This window comes from Pristiophorus japonicus, chromosome 8, assembly GCF_044704955.1.
Source record: "Pristiophorus japonicus isolate sPriJap1 chromosome 8, sPriJap1.hap1, whole genome shotgun sequence".
Classification (NCBI taxonomy): domain Eukaryota; kingdom Metazoa; phylum Chordata; class Chondrichthyes; family Pristiophoridae; genus Pristiophorus; species Pristiophorus japonicus.
In genome coordinates this window covers 26,004,596-26,024,883 of record NC_091984.1, presented here as the reverse complement: position 1 = coordinate 26,024,883, position 20,288 = coordinate 26,004,596, and the positions used below count along the sequence as shown (strand labels likewise).

The 20,288-nt window shown below is 44.5% G+C and overlaps 1 protein-coding gene across 1 annotated transcript in view; it reads right to left on the bottom strand.

Annotated features, from left to right (window-relative positions):
* Window positions 1-20,288, bottom strand: part of ephx4 (epoxide hydrolase 4) — a 59,425-nt gene that overhangs the window by 16,976 nt on the left and 22,161 nt on the right. The window contains exons 4-6 of the mRNA XM_070886600.1: window positions 17,360-17,488; window positions 6,881-6,984; window positions 3,369-3,517 (exon numbers count right to left, since the gene is read on the bottom strand). Coding sequence (XP_070742701.1) covers window positions 3,369-3,517; window positions 6,881-6,984; window positions 17,360-17,488 — 382 coding nt within the window. The remainder of the gene's footprint in view (window positions 1-3,368; window positions 3,518-6,880; window positions 6,985-17,359; window positions 17,489-20,288) is intronic.

Sequence of the window (20,288 nt, the reverse complement as noted above, 5' to 3'; positions counted from 1 at the left end):
CATGTGGAAACTGACACTGTGTTTTCGGATGATGTCGCCAAGGGGCAACATGTAGATGAGAAATAGGAGGGGGCCAAAGTTAGATCCTTGAGGGACACCAGACGTAACAATGTGGGGATGGGAAGAGAAACCGTTGAAGGTGATTCTCTGGCTACGATTATATAGATAAGAATGGAACCAGGCAAGTACAGTCTGGACATTGGTAGAGAGGCGTTGGAGAAGGATAGAGTGGTCAACTGTGTCAAAGGTTGCAAATAATTTAAGAAGGATGATGAGGGATAGTTTGCCTTTGTCACAGTCACAAAGGATGTCATTTGTGACTTTGATGAGATCCGTTTCGGTACTGTGGCAGGCGCGGAAATTGGATTGGAGGGATTCAAACACGGAATCGTGGGAGAGATGGCATGGATGTGAGAGGCGACAACACGTCAAGGACTTTGGAGAGGAAAGGGAGGTTGGAGATGGGGAGGATAGAGGGTCGAGGATTGGTTTTTCGACGAGAGATGTGATGATGGCAGATTTGAGGGAGAGGGGGACAGTACCTGAGGAGAGAGAACCGGTAACAATATCAGCTAACATGGGAGCCAGAAAAGAAAGTAGGGTGGTCAGCAGTTTGGAGGGAATAGGGTCAAGGAGAGAGGATGTAGGTCTCATGGACAGGATGAGCTCGGAAAGATCATGAGGGGTGATCAGAGAGAAACTGGAGAAAGATGTGAGGTTAGGGCTAGGGCAGGGGCTTCCTTAGAGGAAGTTTGGCCCGTTGGGCTATGGGAAAAAAGGGAAAATTGAGCAGATCGGTAGTTGCAGAAACATCATGGTGAATGGAGGGCCAAAGGCTGGACAGTTGGAAGTTGGTAAGTGCAGTTGTAAGAGAGTTGGGAGAGAGTTTTTTCCAGTGGCGGCCACAGAAGGAGGTAGGGTTGGGGGTGGGGGGGTGTGGTGGAAGAGAGATGTGGGTGGAAAACGATACGAGGACTTGGTCAGAGATGGCCTTATCCACGATTGACACAATGGGAGTAACGAGACCAGAAGAGATGGCAAGGTCAAGGGGGTGGCCGTGAATATGGGTTGGGCAGTTCACATGGAGGGAAAGATTAAGGGAGGATAGGAGGGTAGTGAACGCGAAGGAAAGAGAGCATGATGAATTGAGGAGGAGGTTGAAATCACCGAGAATGAGAAGTCATTCAGTGCAGAGGCAGAAGGAGGAAAGAAGTGAAGAAATATCGGTAATAATATTTTTACAACAGTGACTACACCTCAGAAGCACCTCATTGGCTGTAAAGCGCTTTGGGAGGTCCTGAGGTTTTCTTTATACATGGAAACCCATCACCATGTTCATGAGCCGACACAAAGGGTACACAATCTGGAACTCTCGCCCCCCCTCTCCCCCAAAAGATTGTATATGCTGGGTCAATAGAAATTTTCAAGGCTGTGATTGATAGATCTTTGTTCAGCCAGGGTATCAAGGGATGTGGAACAAATAGGTACAGATCAGCTATGATCAAATTAAATGGCGGTTTGAGGGGGTGAACGGCCTACTCGTGTTCCTAACTAAGAAATCCACATAACTAGAGCTCCCGTTTGCCTGATATGACATGGGCAGGTATCAGATTACTGAATCTGCTCAGATAATTGCCATGGTTCTGACTTCCTATTGTCACCGTGGAGACAAATAGACCATAAAATAATCTGGCTTACCTCCCTCCTGCCTCTGAGGAGGATAGTGACATGTTGGCCATTTAAAAAAAAAACTGACAAGCATGGGTTGGGTCTGTGCCCTTGTTAACAGACAGCAGCTGACAAAAAGTCCTGCTGATATCAGTGATGCGAGTTGGAGTGTGAGTCAGCATATAATATTCTCACGTAGCTTCAACGACCCAGTTACAATGTGGAAACACGCAGTAGCACCTCACAGGCCTTAACAAGGGAGAAAAAAAGTCTCACAAATGTGGCGGGGGGAGGGGGGGGCGGTGTATTGCATGCACCTGTGAATGTTCACAGGTCTGTAGAGCTGTTGAGTTGGGAGCGGCTTAGCCAGTCATGTGATGTTCACAAGACTCAATAAAACCCCAGCCAGTTGGGCTCAGAGAATCCACGATGAGGCAGGTGGTTGTGAGCCTGGTGGATGAATTGGTAATGTGTAGTGTGATTGTTAAACCTTTGCTAATAAACCAACTAGTTCTTAATAGCAATGTGTTGGTATGAATTCTTAAGCAAAGATACCCATGAAGCGAATACATTACAGGGGGAAACTATAAATAACATCTTTAAAAAATGGTTTGATTCTTATTTAGTGGAATTTGCAAAGAACGTATGAAGCAAGTCAGTGGACTGAGCGGCGCGGCGAGATAAACGCGGTGGATCCGAAATTCCACGGGGCTGATCCGACTGCACTGGTGGGCATCCGGCCGCTGGTGATGTGCGCAGCGGGTTCTCCTGGAATTAGTAGGATCAGCTCATTTAAACATTGTAGGATGGGCTAGGAGCACAACTCCCATGTAAAATGGGAATAAATCACTGGGTAAGGGGGAATTACTGTCGGGTTTAAAAGCCTTAAAGTGGCAGCAGCCTTCTGGTGGCAGAGGTGATTTCCTTGCCAGCTTTCGTCACTCTGTACATCTACAGTGATTTCTCACCCGAGCAAGTTCCCAGGCAACTCGTGACAGAACGGAGAGGCAAGCACAGAACATTAGTGACCTAGGTCCTGCTCGCAGAGTAAGAAGCCACTGAAGGGAATTGGAAGAGTGATGTGGCGGAAGGTGGCAGTAGCAGAGTTGGCTGAGGCTCCCTCGCACTTGAACGGGAGTCAAAATGGAACGGCAGGAATGGGTACTGCCCCAAAATCCCACTCTAAAATTTGACATTATGTCCTAACCTCATCAAAAAGAGTGTGGATTCTCTAACCTTTGTTTTATCCTCTTGGACAAAGATTTGCATTTATATAGTGCCTTTAAAGTAGTAAATTGTCACAAGGTGCTTCACGACAGCGATTATCAGACAAAATTTGACCCGATTCAAATCTGTGTTACAGCCTATTTTCCGTTCCCAAAAGGTAATAGTTATTGATACTGATTTATAGCAGGAGTTCATACTAAAAATAATTTGTGATAAATATGCAAAGGAGAGCGAAATAGAAGAATGCATCTTTCTAGACTTTTCCTGGACCGCAGTGTTGAGAGTTGACTGATAAACCCTGCAAATATGTGCCAAGCTTGGATCCTCATCATAGCTTTGCTATTGTACTTGAATCTACATATGAAACCAAACAAGTGCAATGGGACATATTAAAAGGACTTTTAGAATCATGACACGTCTGTATTTATTTTTTGCACAGGCTCTTGTCTTTTCACCCCTATTGATCAGTGTACCTGAATATATTTCTGAAGTGGCTGAGTGGTCCAGAGAAGGCTCCAGGCTGGGAAAAGATGTACAGGTAGGCTTCAATCTCATCTGCAGTCATTCTGCAGCCTTTTGTCCTAATGCCTGTGCTCTGACTTGTGAATAAGTACTTCAGCACCTAGAACATAACATGAGGTTAAGTGTTGTTGACATACTTGTGGTTATTTCATATACTAAAAGCACTGCCTACATCTTACACTGAGATGCAATATGTAAATTATTTTGTAGTAGCAGTACTGTTTCTGTCCAATTCCTCACTGATACCATATTTTATTTTCTCCCAGTCTTTAGGGGGTAGATCTTGACATTGTGCAATCGTGTAAAATGGGTGATAGCGAGTCAGCAGCCCACTTTAAATCTCTCCTCATTTTTACTTTCATCGAAAACACTTGTGTGGGAAACTGAAGGCACAAATTAGCACTTGAACATATTGGAATACCAAAGTACTATGCTGCCACAGGGCACTGTGTGGCAATAGGGATTCAAAGAAACGCATACAATACATACAAAAACCATTGTACGACAAACACAAAATTCTGCAGTTAGTTAACGTGACACCCAGCTAGACTGCTCGTACTTGGATGGTTGAGAATGCCCAATGAGAAAGTAACATACTCAAGGAGTTCAGCTGACACCAAGAGCAAACTGGATAAGTTAACGGAGGTTGTCTGAACCCCAAAATTAAATGACAATCACATACTTACTGCCGTTTATAATTATTAAGTATGTTGCTATTGACAGCTAAAAATAGTGCTATAATTGCACTAAATGAAGATTGAACAGCTTCTGTTAATGCACAAGATAAGAGCACACGGGGTTGGGGGTAATATATTAGCATGGATAGAGGATTGGCTAACTAACAGAAAACAGAAAGTCGGGATAAATGGGTTATTTTCAGGTTGGCAAACTGTAACTAGCGGGGTGTTACAGGGATCAGTGCTGGGGCCTCAACTATTTACAATCTATATTGATGATTTGGATGAAGGGACCGAGTGTAATGTAGCCAAATATTCTGATGATACAAAGATAGGTGGGAAAGCAAATTGCGAAGAGGACGCAAAGAATCTTCAAAGGGATATAGATAGGCTAAGTGAGTGGGCAAAAATTTGGCAGATGGAGTAGAATGTGGGAAAATGTGAGGTTATCCACTTTGGTAGGAAAAATAAAACAGCAAATTATTATTTAAATGGGGAGAGATTACAAGATGCTGCAGTACAGAGGGATCTGGGGGTCCTTGTACGTGAATCACAAAAAGTGAGCATGCAGGTACAGGAAGTAATCAGGAAGGCAAATGGAATGTTGGCCTTTATTGCAAGGGGGATAGAGTATAAAAGTAGGGAAGTCCTGCTACAACTGTACAGGGCATTGGTGAGACCACATCTGGAATACTGCGTACAATTTTGTTCTTATTTAAGGAGGGATATATTTGTATTGGAGGCAGTTCAGAAAAGGTTGACAAGGTTGAATTCTGAGATGAATGGGTTGTCTTATGAAGAAAGGTTGAGTAGGTTGGGCCTATATTCATTGGAGTTCAGAAGAATGAGACGTGATCTTATTGAAATGTATAAGATACTGAGGGGGCTCAACAGGGTAGATGCAGAGAGGATGCTTCCCCCCGTGGGGAAATCTACAACTAGGAGGCACAGTTTCAGAATAAGGGGCCAAGCATTTAAAACGGAAATGAGGAGGAATTTCTTCTCTGAGGGTCGTGAATCTTTGGAATTCTCTACCCCAAAGAGCGGTGGAGGCTGGGGCATTGAATATAGTTAAGGTGGAGATGGACAGATTTTGAATGATAAAGGAGTCAAGGGTTATGGGGAGCGGGCAGGGAAGGAGTTGAGGCCAAGATCAGATCAGCCAAGATCTTAGTGAATGGAGGAGCAGACTTGAGGGGCCAAATGGCCTACTCCTGCTCCTATTTCTTATGTTCTTATGTTGTGTCCTCATCCAGGGTAACAGTCACACAATTTACTGCTGTATAAAAAAAAAAGAGGAAACATTTTTGTGGTTAAAAAGTAAAATTATAAAAGGAATTATATTTAGTACTGTATATGTTAAAAACCTTAATGGCTCTTTCAACCAAATCCCACCATGGCAATCTGGAATAAAAAGCTAGCATCAGTAATGCTGACTTTGGCCTCAATTTTGGCCAGGAGTTGCTCCGTTTTTTTTGGAGTAACTTAGTTTTTCTGGCGTAACTTAAAAATCCCCGTTTTCCACAATCAATTTGCACCAATGTAACTGAGTCAGTTACGATTTTTTTAGTTTAGGTTTTTTTCTCAAAAGGGGGTGTTACCAGCCACCTGCGCCAGTTCTGCCCTTAGGCAACTTTGGCCAGCCAATAGTTATTCCAAATCTACTTAGGCCAGCGTATGTGGCCACTTCAGAAAACCCTTGCGGAGAGTTAAAGAAATTGGCGCAGGTACGTACATCGGAGGCCATTCGGCCTGGGATAGGGGCGGGAAGGGATACGGAGAGGACCTGCACCTAAACCACCAAGCCTTACAAACCACCAAACCTTGCAAACAAAAAGTCATAAGAATTCAATAAAAATAAAAAATTAAAGTCTTACCTTCATCTTCAAACTCAGCTCGGAAAGGCAGCGGGCCAACCGGTGCGGGAGGCCACTCGGCCAGGGCTAGGGGCGGGCAGGAGAACTTATAGAAATCATCCAGGCAGGAGCACTATCAGTTCTCCTGCCCGCCCACCCCTAGCCCTGGCAGAGTGGCCTCCCGGTGCGATTTCTAAGAGATTGATCGCACCGGGAGGCCACTCAGCCTGGGCTAGAGGTGGGAGCGATTCCAGTGGCCGGCATCGGGTCCCACAGAGTGGCTGCAGCAGGGGAGAGGCTGGGGCGAGGGGCAATTCCAGTGGCTGGCATCGGGTCCCACAGAGCAGCTGCAGCAAAGCACGGAGAGGCTGGGGGCGAGGAGTTACTGCGCATGCGCAGACACTCCACTGTGCATGTGCAGACGTCCTGGCAGTTTTTGGCGCAGGACACTGGCTCCACCCCCGACTCGACTGGCCACACTGCGCGACCACAGGGAAGAGGCCGGACAGCAGCCAAAGTGGGAAGGAAATTTTTTGGCGCACTTCTGAACGGACAAAAGCAGCGCACCTCCAGTAAGTGCTCAAAAAAACTGGCTGGGCCAAAATTGAGGCCATCTGAAACTACCGGATTGTCGTAAAAACCCATCTGGTTCACTAATGGCCTTTCGGGAAGGAAATTTGCCGTACTTAACCAGTCTGGCCTATATGTGATCCACAGCACTGTGGGTGACTCTTAGCTGCCCTCTGAAATGGCCACTAGCAAGTCACTCTGTCGTATCAAAAAAACCTGCTACGACGGACCGCCGCGATTCAAGGCAGCAGCTAACCACCTCCTTCTCGAGGGCAATTAGGAATTGGCAATAAGTGCTGCCCATATCCCATGAACAAATAAATAACAATTAAAAAGGGTTATATCGGAATCACTGCTCACCTTGAAGTCACTTATTGTAAGAGCAAATTCAGGAAGCCATGGCACTTGGAACAAGAATAAGTAACCTGACTTTATCAGCTGGGAGGGATGTCGCATCAGGTAATCTGAAAAAATATTTCAGTGGATTAAAAATTTGCATTCAACGTCAGTGAATTTCTTTGGAATGCTTTAACAAAATATATAATTTTCTTTATTAAAAAGGTACATTCTACGTAGAATCTCATCTTCAGCAGCATAACGTGATTCTGCTCTCGTGGCATCTTGTGGCATTGGGAGTGCTGCCCACATCTCTGTTCCAATGTATGAGATCCGTGACATTGATCACTAAAGACCACAAAATGTCTGCTTCTAGGCTATGTTAGTTTTTAAACAAAAACACAAGAACAAGAAACAAAGAGTCCTGGACAACATGTAGAGGAATCTCCCTTTGGACAAATACAGTTCCCATTTAAATGTTTATAGGGACGGATTTTGAGAGTACGCCATCATACCACCTTTGAAGTTAGCCGCAAGTTCGGGATTTCCGCATGCGCTTCACAGGTGATCCGAACCAATGGGGAAATACTCATCACTGGAGCAGAGTTGGGCTAATTGCCCATCAACTGCACAGCAATTACGGACAAAAGTGTTACGGTTAGTTAAAGCAGGCACAGGAGCCTGTTTCACTGCGAAAGGAACCACTTTTCTGTTCTTTTGCAGCTTAAGCTGCGTTAATAATGAAAATAAATAAGAGTTTGCATCCAGCCAGGGTGGTTCAGCAACAGCATTTAAAATTTATTATCAAAAGTTGTTTTCATTTTAGACAGTTAGTAATATAATTTGGTATCTTGAATAGATACGGTACAATTTATGTAAAAGCACCCTCCTTTCACCTCTGTCATCTTAGTACAAAAAACAGCAGCCTGACCCCTGGCAGAGGCAGTGACTTCTGGTCCCATCCATAAGGGACTGTATTCTATCAGTTTAAGCCCTGAAAGGAATTCCAAAGTCGGCCGGTAGACACCGAGTTTAGGCTGGGACACCCTGATTCAGCAGGGGAGACTAAGTTCCAGCCTGGGTAAATCTGACCAATAAAGACTTGGTCGCTGGAAGGTCATACCGAGTGATTTATGACAACAGAATCAAGTCTCGCATCAGGGTCACACTCCACTCTCTGAATGTAACCGCAGTGAATGAAGTGACAGACTTTCATGAGCAGGATTTTACCTCTAAACTGTAACTTTATTCCCCTGTGTACTAATTTCCCATTGAACAATTAACTGTAATAGCCTGATGCTGGTTCCTACATTTCTGTCAAGATGAGCAGCCAGAACACTATATATTAAACTTTAATTAGCATTGGGGCAGATTCTGCAGTTGGCGGCCCACCTACAGAGTGCACTGCCGTCATTGGAATAGAATATGAACTTACCTGGTGGTGACCCACCTTCGAGAACTTGTGGCGCTTCCACTGATTGGAGCACCAGGCCCACATGATCCCGGCTTACGCACATGCTGCACCTCTGGGAACCGTGGGCCATTACCCTGCCCTCCAGTATGCAGAGTCAGAGAGCAAGTTCACAAAGGAGGGTCATCATCAGGTAAGTTCATATTCTATTCCGATGCCCGTGGCGCACTCCGTAGGTACGCCACTGACCGCAAAACCTGCCCCAATGCTAATTAAAGTTTAATATGTAGTGTCCTGGCTGCGCATTGTGAAATAATTGGTCTGATCATGTGGATGTTTTAATTTTTGTTTTACAGCAATCTATTATTATCTGTAAGTAACATCTATCGTTCGACCAACATCAGATTATCTGGTCATTTATCTCATTACTGTTTGTCGGGGCCTTGCTGTGCTCAGTTTGGTTGCCATGGTTCCCTATAATTACAATAATGACCATACTACAAAAGTACTTCATTAGTGCTGCAGCACTTTGGGATGTCTTGAGGTCGTAGGATCATAGAATAGTACAGCACAGAAGGATACCATTCGGCCCATCGAGTCCTTGCCACCTCTTTTGAAGAGCAATCCAGTTAGTCTCACTCCCCCACTCTTGCACCATATCCATGCAGTTCTTTCTCCTTCAAATATTTATCCAATCCCTTTTGAAAGCTACTATTGAATCTCTATTCACCACCCTATCAGAGGCAGTGCATTCCAAATCCTAACCACTCGTTGCATAAAAAATCTTTCCCTCATGTCGCCTCTGGTTCTTTTGCCAATTACCTTAAATCTGTGTCCTCTGGTTCTCGACTCTTCTGCCAATGGGAACAATTTCTCTCTATCTACTCTGTCGAGACCTCTCATGATTTTGAACACCTCTATCAAATCTCCTCTTAACCTTCTCTGCTCTAAGGGAACAACCCCAGCTTCTCCAGTCTATCCTCGTATCTGTAATCCCTTGTTCCTGGAACAATCTAGTAAATCTTTTCTGTACCCGCTCTAAAGCTTTGACGTCCTTTCTAAAGTGTGGTGCCCAGAATTGGACTCAATACTCCAGTTGCAGCCCAACTAATGTTTTCTACATAACTTCCTGGCTTTTTCACTCCGTGCCTCTAGTTATAAAGCCCAGGATCCCATACGTTTTGTTAACCTGTCCTGCCACCTTCAAAGATTTGTGCACATGCACCCCAAGATCTCTCTGTTCCTTCACCCCCTTTAAAGTTGTACCATTTAGTACGTATGGTCTCTCCTCATCTTTCCCACTAAATTGTATCACCTCATAATACTCTGCATTGAATTTCATCTACCATGTGCCCACCCATTACACCAACCTGTTTGTGTCTTCTTGAAGTCTATCACTATCTTCCTCACTGTTTACTACACTTCCAAGTATCGTGTCATCTGTAAATTAAAAAATTGTGCCCTGTACCCCCAAGTCCAAGTCATTGATGAATATCAAAAATAGCAGTGGTCCTAGTACTGAACCTTGGGGGTAGCCTACTGAATACCTTCCTCCAGTCCGAAAAACAGCTATTCACCACAACTCTCTGTTTTCCATCCCTTAACCAATTTTGTATCCAGCTGCTACTGCCGTTTTTATCCCATGGGCTTCAGTGTTGCTAACATGCTTTGTATGTGGCACTTTATCAAACACCTTTTGAAAGTCGATTTACACATTAACTGCACTGCCCTCATCCACTCTCTCTGTTAACTCATCAAAAAACTCAATCAAGTTAGTCAAACACAATTTGCCGTTAACAAATCCGTGCTGGTTTTCCTTTATTAGTTCCTGCTTGTCCAAGTGGCTGTTAATTTTCTCCTGGAGTGTTGTTTATAAAAGCTTCCGCATCCCTGATGTTAAACTGACTGGCCATTAATTGCCAGGTTTATCCTTCTCCCCTTTTTTGAACAAATGTGTAACATTTTCAATCCTCCAGTCCTTTGGCACCACCCCTGTATCTAAAGACGATTGGAAGATTGCGGCAAGCACCTCCGTAAATTCTATCCTTACTTCCCTCAACAACCTAGGATGCATCCCAGCCGGACCAGGTGACATATCCACTTTAAACGGCGCCCCCCCACCGACCTGCAAGGGAACACCATCATGGCAGGTCGGGGATAAAAGACAGAGCTAGCCACTGCAGGGAGCAGCGCGAGCTGGTCCAGGAGTGCGACGGATTCTAGGAGGGCGACTGGATTGCCGGCAGCCCATTGGAGAGCAACGAGACCAGCGGCGGGGTCGGGATCCAGGTGGAGGAGGAGCAGCGAGGCCTGGAGATCGAGCCCAGCGGGGGGCCGTTGATTGGTGGCGGTGAGTAGTGGAGGATTGATGGGGTCGTGGCCCGGGAGCGGTGGGGTCGGAGTAGAGGAGCGAAAGAGTCGTGGCCCAGGAGCAGCACAGCATACAACAACAGCGGGGTCAGGGCCCAGGGATGGCGCAGCAGAGCTTGGTCTCCAGTCGTCTTGGTTAATCCTTGCCATTGGACCAAGGCCTTGCTCTGTCAAGCCCGTGTGGTGGCTCGTGTGCAACGGCCATCCCATGTTAAAAGAATACACGCACAGGCAACTTCCACCCTTCAAGGTGAAGCTCATTGAAACACCTGTGCACTCATCTTTTTAGGTGTGGAAGTGGGTCATCCTTGACACATAAGAACATAAGAAATAGGAGCAGGAGTAGGCATTTGGCCCCTCGAGTCTGCTCCGGCATTTAGTAAGATCATGGCTGATCTGATCATGGACTCAGCTTCACTTCCCTGCCCACTCCCCATAACCTTTTATTACCTTATCGCTCAAAAATCTGTCCATCTCCGTCTTAAATATATTCAATGGCCCAGCCTCCACAGCTCTCTGGGGCAGAGAATTCCATAGATTTATAACCCTCAGAGAAGAAGTTCCTCCTCATCTCAGTTTTAAATAGGTGGGCCCTTATTCTGAGACTTTGTCCCCTAGTTTTAGTTTTCCCTATGAGTGGAAATATCCTCTCTGAATCCATCTTGTCGAGCCCCCTCATTATCTTATGTTTCAATAAGATCACCTCTCATTCTTCTGAACTCCAATGTGTATAGGCCCAACCTACTCAACCTATCCTCATAAGGCAACCCCCTCATCTCCAGAATCAACCTAGTGATCATTCTCTGAACAGCCTCCATTGCAAGTATACCTTTCCTTAAATATGGAGACCAAAACTGTACCCAGTACTCCAGGTGTGGCCTCACCAATATCCTGTACAGTTGTAGCAGGTCTTCTCTGCATTTATACTCTATCCTCCTTGCAATAAAGGCCAACGTTCCATTTGCCTTCCTGATTACTTGCTGTACCTGCATACTAACTTTTTGTGTTTCATGCACAAGGACCCCCAGGTCCCTCTGTACTGCAGCACTTTGTAATTTGTCTCCATTTAAATTATAATTTGCTTTTCTATTTTTTCTGCCAAAGTGGATAACCTCACTTTTCCCACATTATACTCCATATGCCAAATTTTTGCCCACTCACTTAGCCTGCCTATATCCCTTTGAATCGAGGTGGAGCGCCGGACCCTGGAACATCATGGCAGAAGTGCGGCGAATAAGGGTACGGGGCCCAGAAGAGCTGAGGGCCCAGGGGCAGCACGGACCTGCCCACATTGCGATATGTGTGCGCACTAGGTCCATGCAGCAGAGCAGGTCTCCAGTCATCCTGGTTAACCCTTGCCACTGGTTAAAGGCCTAGCTCTGTCAAGCCAATGTGGTGGCTGATGTGCAACGGTCACCACACGTTAAAAAAAATTCATGCACAGGCATCTTCCACCCCCTCAACTGGAGTTCAGGACTGGAACATCGGGTCCTTCATTGAACCCTCTGTGAACTCTCGTGGAAGCAAGTCATCCTCATTCAAGGGACCGCCTAGGATGATCCCTTTGCAGATTTTGTGTTCTCTCCTCACAATTTTCTTTCCTATCCATCTTTGTATCATCAGCAAACTTGGCTACATTACATTCGGTCCCTTCATCCAAGTCATTAATATAGATTGTAAATAGTTGAGGCCGAAGACACGAGGAACTGCCTAATACTAATTCTATACTAAGTACTACCAGCCTTTCTAGTACCTCCTCTTTACCTATTTTTATCTCATCCAGTATCCCAGCATCCTCCCCGTTTACCATTGCTTTGACAAAGTCCTCTTGCTTGGTAAACACTGATGCAAAGTCATGTAAGGTGCTGTATTAATGCAAGCTCTTTCTTTATATGTAGAGATCTGAGATGTCAGAAAAAGGGCAGAAGGTAGGAATAAGAAAAATGTCATGCAGTTAATCTGTCTCGTGTATCATTTGAATCTGTATGAGGGACCTGGTCAGACCAGCATGTCTCCCTCCTGTGCCATGTGTATATTCCTCTACTCTGTGTTGAATCAGGAATCACTGCTCTAGGCTGCATTTAGCTTGCTATTTTCATAGCTTATAATGTGTTGTGTATGGAGAAAGAGTCAGACTAAACACTGTGAGCTCAAAGTGAAGTGTGACCGTAGTCTTTTATTGCAGGTCTCCAGAGTGCCTCTCCAACCTGTGAAGCCTCCTTAAATACCTGTGCTCTCAAGGGATTATGGGATCCCTTGGGACTCCAGGGGTTGAGCCATCTGGTGGCTGTATAGAGTAAATACAAGTCTACATATATAACATAATGAAGTTTCCAAAACTTGCATAACCAGCTCTTCAATTTTCTTCATGATTTAAAAACTTGCTTTCACATGCAACTCTGTGTCAGAACAAAACTAAGCATTCTGCTTACAACACCTTCACTGAAGTTGTTAATAATTATTATGAACAGCAGAAGTTCCATGAGAGATCCCCAGAAGACTCCACTGATGAAGGGTACCCAGATAGAATTATCACCATTGATAGCTATGGTTTCCCTTTATTTTTGAACCAATCTATAATCCAACTTTGACTTAGAATCATTAATAATTAATTCACTGTTCATTTAGTTTTAACTAAACTAATCAGGAGAAACCCACGTTGTACTAGGGTATTAATTTCCTCTGTGCACTGATTAATAGATTGGCGTTACATTCCTATCTGTGCTGTTGTAACACAATTGTTAGCCCATTTAAAATAAATGGGCATTAGAAGAGTACTGGCAGCAAATCACTGAGCAAGGAACGGAAGCAAACCCCCTAATGTCTATCTAATTATTCATTCTCATTTTCCACCTCTGCAGCTCTTGCATTTCAGTCTAGGTAATGTGCATCTCTTAACTGGGAATTTTCATTAATAGAAACATTTAATTAGATGCAGATTAATACCCATCCATACAGCATAAACAGTAGCAAAGCAAATATGTTTCTCAATATGGCGTTGCTTCATTTTGAGAGATTTCTACCATGCAAAGATTGGCTCATGATAGGCCTTGAATTCATTTATTCCTCTGTTTAATCTCAAAAATAAGGAGATAAACCAGGTTTGAAATCAATAAAAATATTTTTCAGCTATTTCTGTAATACGTATATCGTAAACATGTTGCCATGGTGTTACTATATTTGCCCTTGACTGTTAAAAACAGATTTGAAATAATCTTTCATTTTTTTTGGCAGCAGGAGTAAAATGGTTCAGGAAAGTAAATCTCTACTGATAAGAAACAAAGAGCAAGATTTTATTCTATTTCTGTAGCTGTAGAAATGTGACAAATTACATTTTGCCTTATGCAGAAACCTGGAACCATGCTGCCCCTCATTTTCTATGACACAGTTTCTCTCTCTCAGGCGAGCCATGGAGGATGGAAGCTGTACTCAGGCAATATCCGTGTGTCGGCAGCTGAAGTAAATAGCTTTTAAAATGGGGAACCAACTGCAGCCATGAGATTAGTGGTGCCCCACAGAGGAGTGAAGTTGTGAGGTAAATGGTGAATTTTCTTCAGGAAACCAACCTTTATTTTTGATTACAGGAAGAAAATAGCCTTCGCACTTCTGCTGTGCTGTTTGGGGCCCCTGACTTGGTGAAAACACCCTTATGAAATTCCAGCACGCTGAAGTGAAAGCTCGTCACATATCGACAGGGCTGTACAGCAATATAGAATGTAGAACGCTGAAGAGAAAATACTAAACCACTGTCTTCAGGTTCTGTGAACCCAATGTGTTAGCGGAAATGATGACACACAAGTCTAAACCAAACACTGTTTCAAACAAGATATTGGCCCCGATTTTAACTGCGCACCAGTGCGGCATGCGTGGGCTTGGGGCAGGGCGGCAAGCGTTCACGATGACGCCAGCGTGAGGATCGGGCCACTTTAACTCAATAGCACATTCCAGGACTGACTCCTGCCCAACCTGGGTGGGAATCGTTAGGTGGACGTTGGGCGAGAGTGGAATTTTGCACAGTAAGAGGCCACCGCTGAAGGAGCGTTCCCTGGCACCAAGGTCGGTGGTGAGGGTGGGCCGCCCAGGGCCTGAGCTTTCTTTGCAGTGTCCGGAAGGGCACTCCTGCTCCTGCCAGCCCACTAGGAATTTTTTTTAAACTTACCCGAGCGTCTTCTGGTCTCACTCCTGCTGATGGCCAGATTTCACTGGTGGGTCCGGAACTGCGTACCATGTACACAATCGACAGTTATAGGACCCAAACATTGAAATATTAATGAGGCACACCTGCTTTCCCTCTTAGACATCTTAGCTGACCATCTAGAAAAATCTGTAGTCTCCTTCATGGCATCCAAATATTTCTTAAATAATTACAAGGTTCTTGCCTGCATTATGCTATATTGAACTCCATTCTAAGTGTTACTCATTCTTTGCATGCAGAAGTATCTCCTGCTATTATTACTAAATTTGCCTTTTGCCATTTTGAACCCATTAACAAAACAATACAAGAAGTAGAAGCAGGAGTAGGCATTATGGCCCTTCGAGCCTGCTCCGCCATTCAATAAGATTATGGCCGATCGTTGATCTCAACTCCACCTTCCGTATTCCCTTTCCCTATTCTCCCATGTCCTACTGAAAGGCATATCTTGAAGTAGTAATCTGGATTTACTTTACATTAATGTTATAAAATGAAGTATTTTTCATATGGCTATTGTGATGTATAATTGTATGCTGCATCATGTTATTTTATCACCTAATGCTGTTGCATTTTGTATTAGTTAAATATAATTTAATTACTCAAACCTAGTTGTGAACTGCAAGGATCCACCAAATTGATAACCCTAATGAAACAAAAGCTTTTTAAAAACAATCTTTAAATAGAAACTAATTAACATTGAATTCAATTAACAAGGAATCACGAGAAAGACAAGAAAGGAGGGATGAATCACTTGAGAATGTCGGAGTCCCTTTGTTGAAACTGTGACAACTGTGATAATTAGAATCTATGTGTCTGCTCTAAGAAAAAGTGGATAAGAGTGCCTTGGATGGCACAACTTTAGAATAAACAAACAGGACATAAATAGAGCTAACCATCCAACTAGATAATAGCCAAGCGCCAACGATGTCTCCGCAAGATCCTACAAATCCCCTGGGAGGACAGATGCACCAACATTAGCGTCCTTGACCAGGCCAACATCCCCAGCATTGAAGCACTGACCACACTTGATCAGCTCCGCTGGGCAGGCCACATTGTCCGCATGCCAGACACGAGACTCCCAAAGCAAGCGCTCTACTCGGAACTCCTTCACGACAAACGAGCCAAAGGTGGGCAGAGGAAACGTTACAAGGACACCCTCAAAGCCTCCCTAATGAAGTGCAACATCCCTACCGACACCTGGGAGTCCCTGACCAAAGACTGCCCTAAGTGGAGGAAGAGCATCCGGGAGGGCGCTGAGCCCCTCGAGTCTCATCGCCGAGAGCTTGCAGAAATCAAGCGCAGGCAGCGGAAAGAGCGTGCGGCAAATCTGCCCCACCCGCCCCTTCCCTCAACGACTATCTGTCCTACCTGTGACAGAGACTGTGGCTCTCGTATTAGACTGTTCAGCCACCTAAAGCCTCATTTTAAGAGTTGAAGCAAGTCTTCCTCGATTCCGAGGGACTGCCTATGATGGTGAGCCAAGTGCCAAATTGTATGAAGAAAGATGCTTCAAAAGATCATGCCCCAGCTGAGGAAGAGACCACCAGAGAAAGAAGAATGAAGACCACTTCTGATTAAACCATTGCTGTCAATCCCTTTTCTAAATCTTTACAGACAGGCGGTCTATGCTGGACTAGAATCAGTTGGAGTCAGACCACCAGACAAAGAATTATTTTACTTGTGATTAAAACAATGCCAATTGTGAGATTCTGGACGAGAACATGCAGCCAAAATGGGCGCAGAGTCAGCATTAGTGTAGAACAGCGTGTCGATCCTTGGGGCCTGAGGTTTGAGCCAAATTCAGCTTTGGGCCTCATTTAAATGCCGTTGGTGAGCTGCGAGCAACAAATGGGCAGCCTGCTGTGGCTCGCTGGTTGGGGCGGGCAGGAAATCTTCTGGTTCATAGACAGAGCTGGCCAGCAGGTCGAGTCTGGGATTGGGGCGCATGGGGGGGGGGGGGGCGGAGGGGTGGGAGGAGATGATCTGGGGGGTGGGGTGGTTGGGGAATCAAATGCACTGACAGTGGGCCGGGGTTTTTTTGTGGGACTAGGCAGAGCATTCATGTTTCTCCTGGGCCCGCAAAAAAAATGTTTACATTTCTTTGGCCTTTTTATGAGCTGCATCATATTTGATTCCTTGTGGGTTATCGGTCCACTGGAACTTGTGGACCTCTGGTGCTTTGCCTGATGGCTGCTAATCAGGTGTGAACCTTGATTGTGTCACAGGCTATTTTAACTGCAAGAATCATCACAACTGAGTCTGATCTTGTCCTCACTTCCATCAGGTAGTGCTGGGTACCCATTTCCTTATCCCTAACCGACAGATGCTGAGACCCATTGTAGCACCCCAACCACCATCCTCCCAGGAGATCAACCAACTCGGCATGGACAGGAGACCAAACCTAGGAGCCTCCTAGACTGCAAGGCTCAACAACTCACAGAATAAATTCACTAACCCATCAGGGGGGGTGCTGGACATCAATCATTTATCCTTAAGTAAACAGAATCAAGTGGCTCGAAATGGAACTTACCACAGAAAGCCTTAGGATGTGGGCAATTCAAAATGACGATCTTATTTATCATCTCGGGATAATAGATAGCAAAACACCAGGCGATCAGTCCACCCCAATCATGGCCAATCAGAACACACTTCTTGTAGCCTGCACAAAAAGTGAAAACCAACACCTCCATAAGTAGAAATGAGAAAATAAATGTAAGCAATGTTGGATCAGAAAAATCAAAATCAACTCAATATTATAATGCATAATTGTTTGGTTCTAAAATATTCCATCATTTCGACATCTCTTTCGAAACCCCAAATCAAACATTACACTTGTGTGAAAGTTTTGTTTTCCATCCAGTTGGGCTTTGTGGTTGTAGAAAGCTCAGCTGGAGAAGTGTCATCATGTCTTGTCCCTGGACAAGTAAAATCAGAACATGGCTTTCCACTACAAGCAGGTTTCACAACCAATACCTTAAGTGGCATTTCAGATTCTTGGGGTACTCTAATCTTTTCCTTGTGAAGATAATCTTGAGACTAACTTTAAAATTTTTCAACAGGGAGAAGCAACAAGAATACAATATAAATGATACAGGCTTCAACAGCTGGATTTTGCGATCAGCGGCGAACAAACAGTGCCAGCCATTCATTGCACTTGCCCACAGATTTTCTATGGGATTTTGCACTGGAATTTGCAGTGATTAGAAATCCATTTCGGCACAGCGCCGGAGACCTGGTGAACCAGCAAGTGTAAGTTAGAATATTTAATTCAATGTCAAATCATGTACAGAAAAAGCAATAAAGAGAGGGAAAGAAATATGGGATTAAGAGAGAGATAAAAGTGACAGAAATATTTTTTAAAAATGAAATATTTTAAATCTCCAACAATAATTAAAATCTGAAGGAATATGCCTCCACATTTGTAAAAGTAATTTTTCAATGTCAGAGAGGTTTGGCCGTGATTAAGACTTATTACGCAGTTAAAAATTTACTTACACTGGAATGGAAGCCCTGACTTCTTTTGGCGAGCTTAGTGGGTATCTGTCACAGCAGGTTCACGCATTCCTTATGTTTCAATACCGAGTCTCTTGGCGAGATACTGTTATAGTGAAGCTTCTGGGTAGCAGGGTAATTCGGACAGCAACTTCCTGATTTCTGCACTTAACTGTGCCTGTGCATAGGTGGACAGAAGTTGCTGTGCGATTTACTCTATAGAAACGGTGAACGCTATTTTTACCGCAAAATCTGGGCCATTATTTTTTAATTGAAGATCAAAACACAAAGGTATTTTTTGAATTATTGTTAAATGTGCTTTAAGGATAAGGATTTCAAAGTACATATTTTTCAAAAGCAGCAGCAATCACCTCCATTGCCATTAGATTTAATTGTGAAATTCATAAGAAAGACATTTAGGGGGCAAAATTATCCTGCACCCCAATTGGGGGCGGTAACCAGCTCAGGCCGGGACTTTCTACCCCCACTGCTGAATCCGGCTTACCGCCCCTCAAAGGAAGCGGACTGCAATCATACACGCTCCACTTCCTTTGGGGGGCAGTTCCCGGGGCACTACTGGGGCGGTGAATCAAGCACCACGCGGTCAACACACCTCCCCTTCGCTTAAAGGTGAGGGCTGCTGCGCACTCTGCAAGGCCTCTGATGGTCTCCACTAGGCCACCAGGGCAGCGTGGGACCAGGCCTGCAGCTGGCACCCAAAACAAAGTGCCGGGCTGTACGATGGCAGCCTGGACCACGCTAGGGCTGCCATCCTGGAGCCGACCCGAGAGTCAGCAATCCAGAAAAGATGGAAGCCCGGGGCGCTAGCACCCTCCCCTTTAAGTAGCGCCCCGAAAGCAGATGTCGGCTAGCTTCGCGATCCGATGGCTCGTGCCAGCCTCGCGGCCCGCAGGACAATTTCCCCCGCAGGGCAGTAAGGGATCGGCGTCCAACCGCACGGAGCGCTAACCACGTGGCGCTGCTGCAAACTCCCACGCCCCCCCCACCCTCCGCGCGGAAAGTCTCCGCCCCATTAGCACCCCCTGGAGGTACTAATGGACTTCTAAAAAAAAAGGAGCAATTTTGCCCCCCCTAAACTCTGAATAAAATGTAATCTTTATATTTATTTCTTAAAACTTCTTTGAACACGTTTCGATATGAGACACACCTTGCAGCCACAAAATTATTTGCGAAAACAAACACATTGGATGGGATTTTTTGAAATTCAACATTATTAACAACTGCTTAATGGCGAGTAGAAAGTCATAATTTCGATCCCAAGGGTAATTGTCAATATTACTGGCACAATGCATTTTTCAACAGGAATTTAATATAGTGGCAATAAATTAAAGCTTGGGAATTGAAAGCAACAATTAAGCCAATTATTATCTCACGCACGGAGCTAGAGAAAGGTCACTCAGCCCAGGCACAGAAAGCAGATATTCCCTTGAACATATCGTGGCCTATTGCACACATACAAAGTTAATGTTAGCTCTGTCATTTAGTTTTAAAAATTAAAATATATTTTTGGATGGAAATAAACAATTCTGCAGAAAAACTAAACATTTCCCAAGATGGCATGATAGGTTGGGATGGAGATGGTTTGTCAATCCATTTAAACTCATTCTTCCAAAATACCAACCTGTCCATCGTAGCATTACAGCATCCGGTGGGATAGAAAGTATAATTGAGTTATTAAATCGCACATCACACCTGTGATTAGTGATAAAAGGGAAGCACACAATCTCAACATCTCAGCTCAGCTGGGACTGATTTATCGATATATTATACTTAAACGTTTTGAGAACAGTTATGTTTCAAACATCCTATTTCAAAGCATCAAAAGTATTTAAGTTTTTTTTTAAGCTTTTTCATTCTGTTTCTTTTTGACCAGGAGCCAGAAATTTATAAGCACCTTCCAACCTGCAAACTTTTCTCCCCAAACAGCAATTAAACTTAGGCTGACC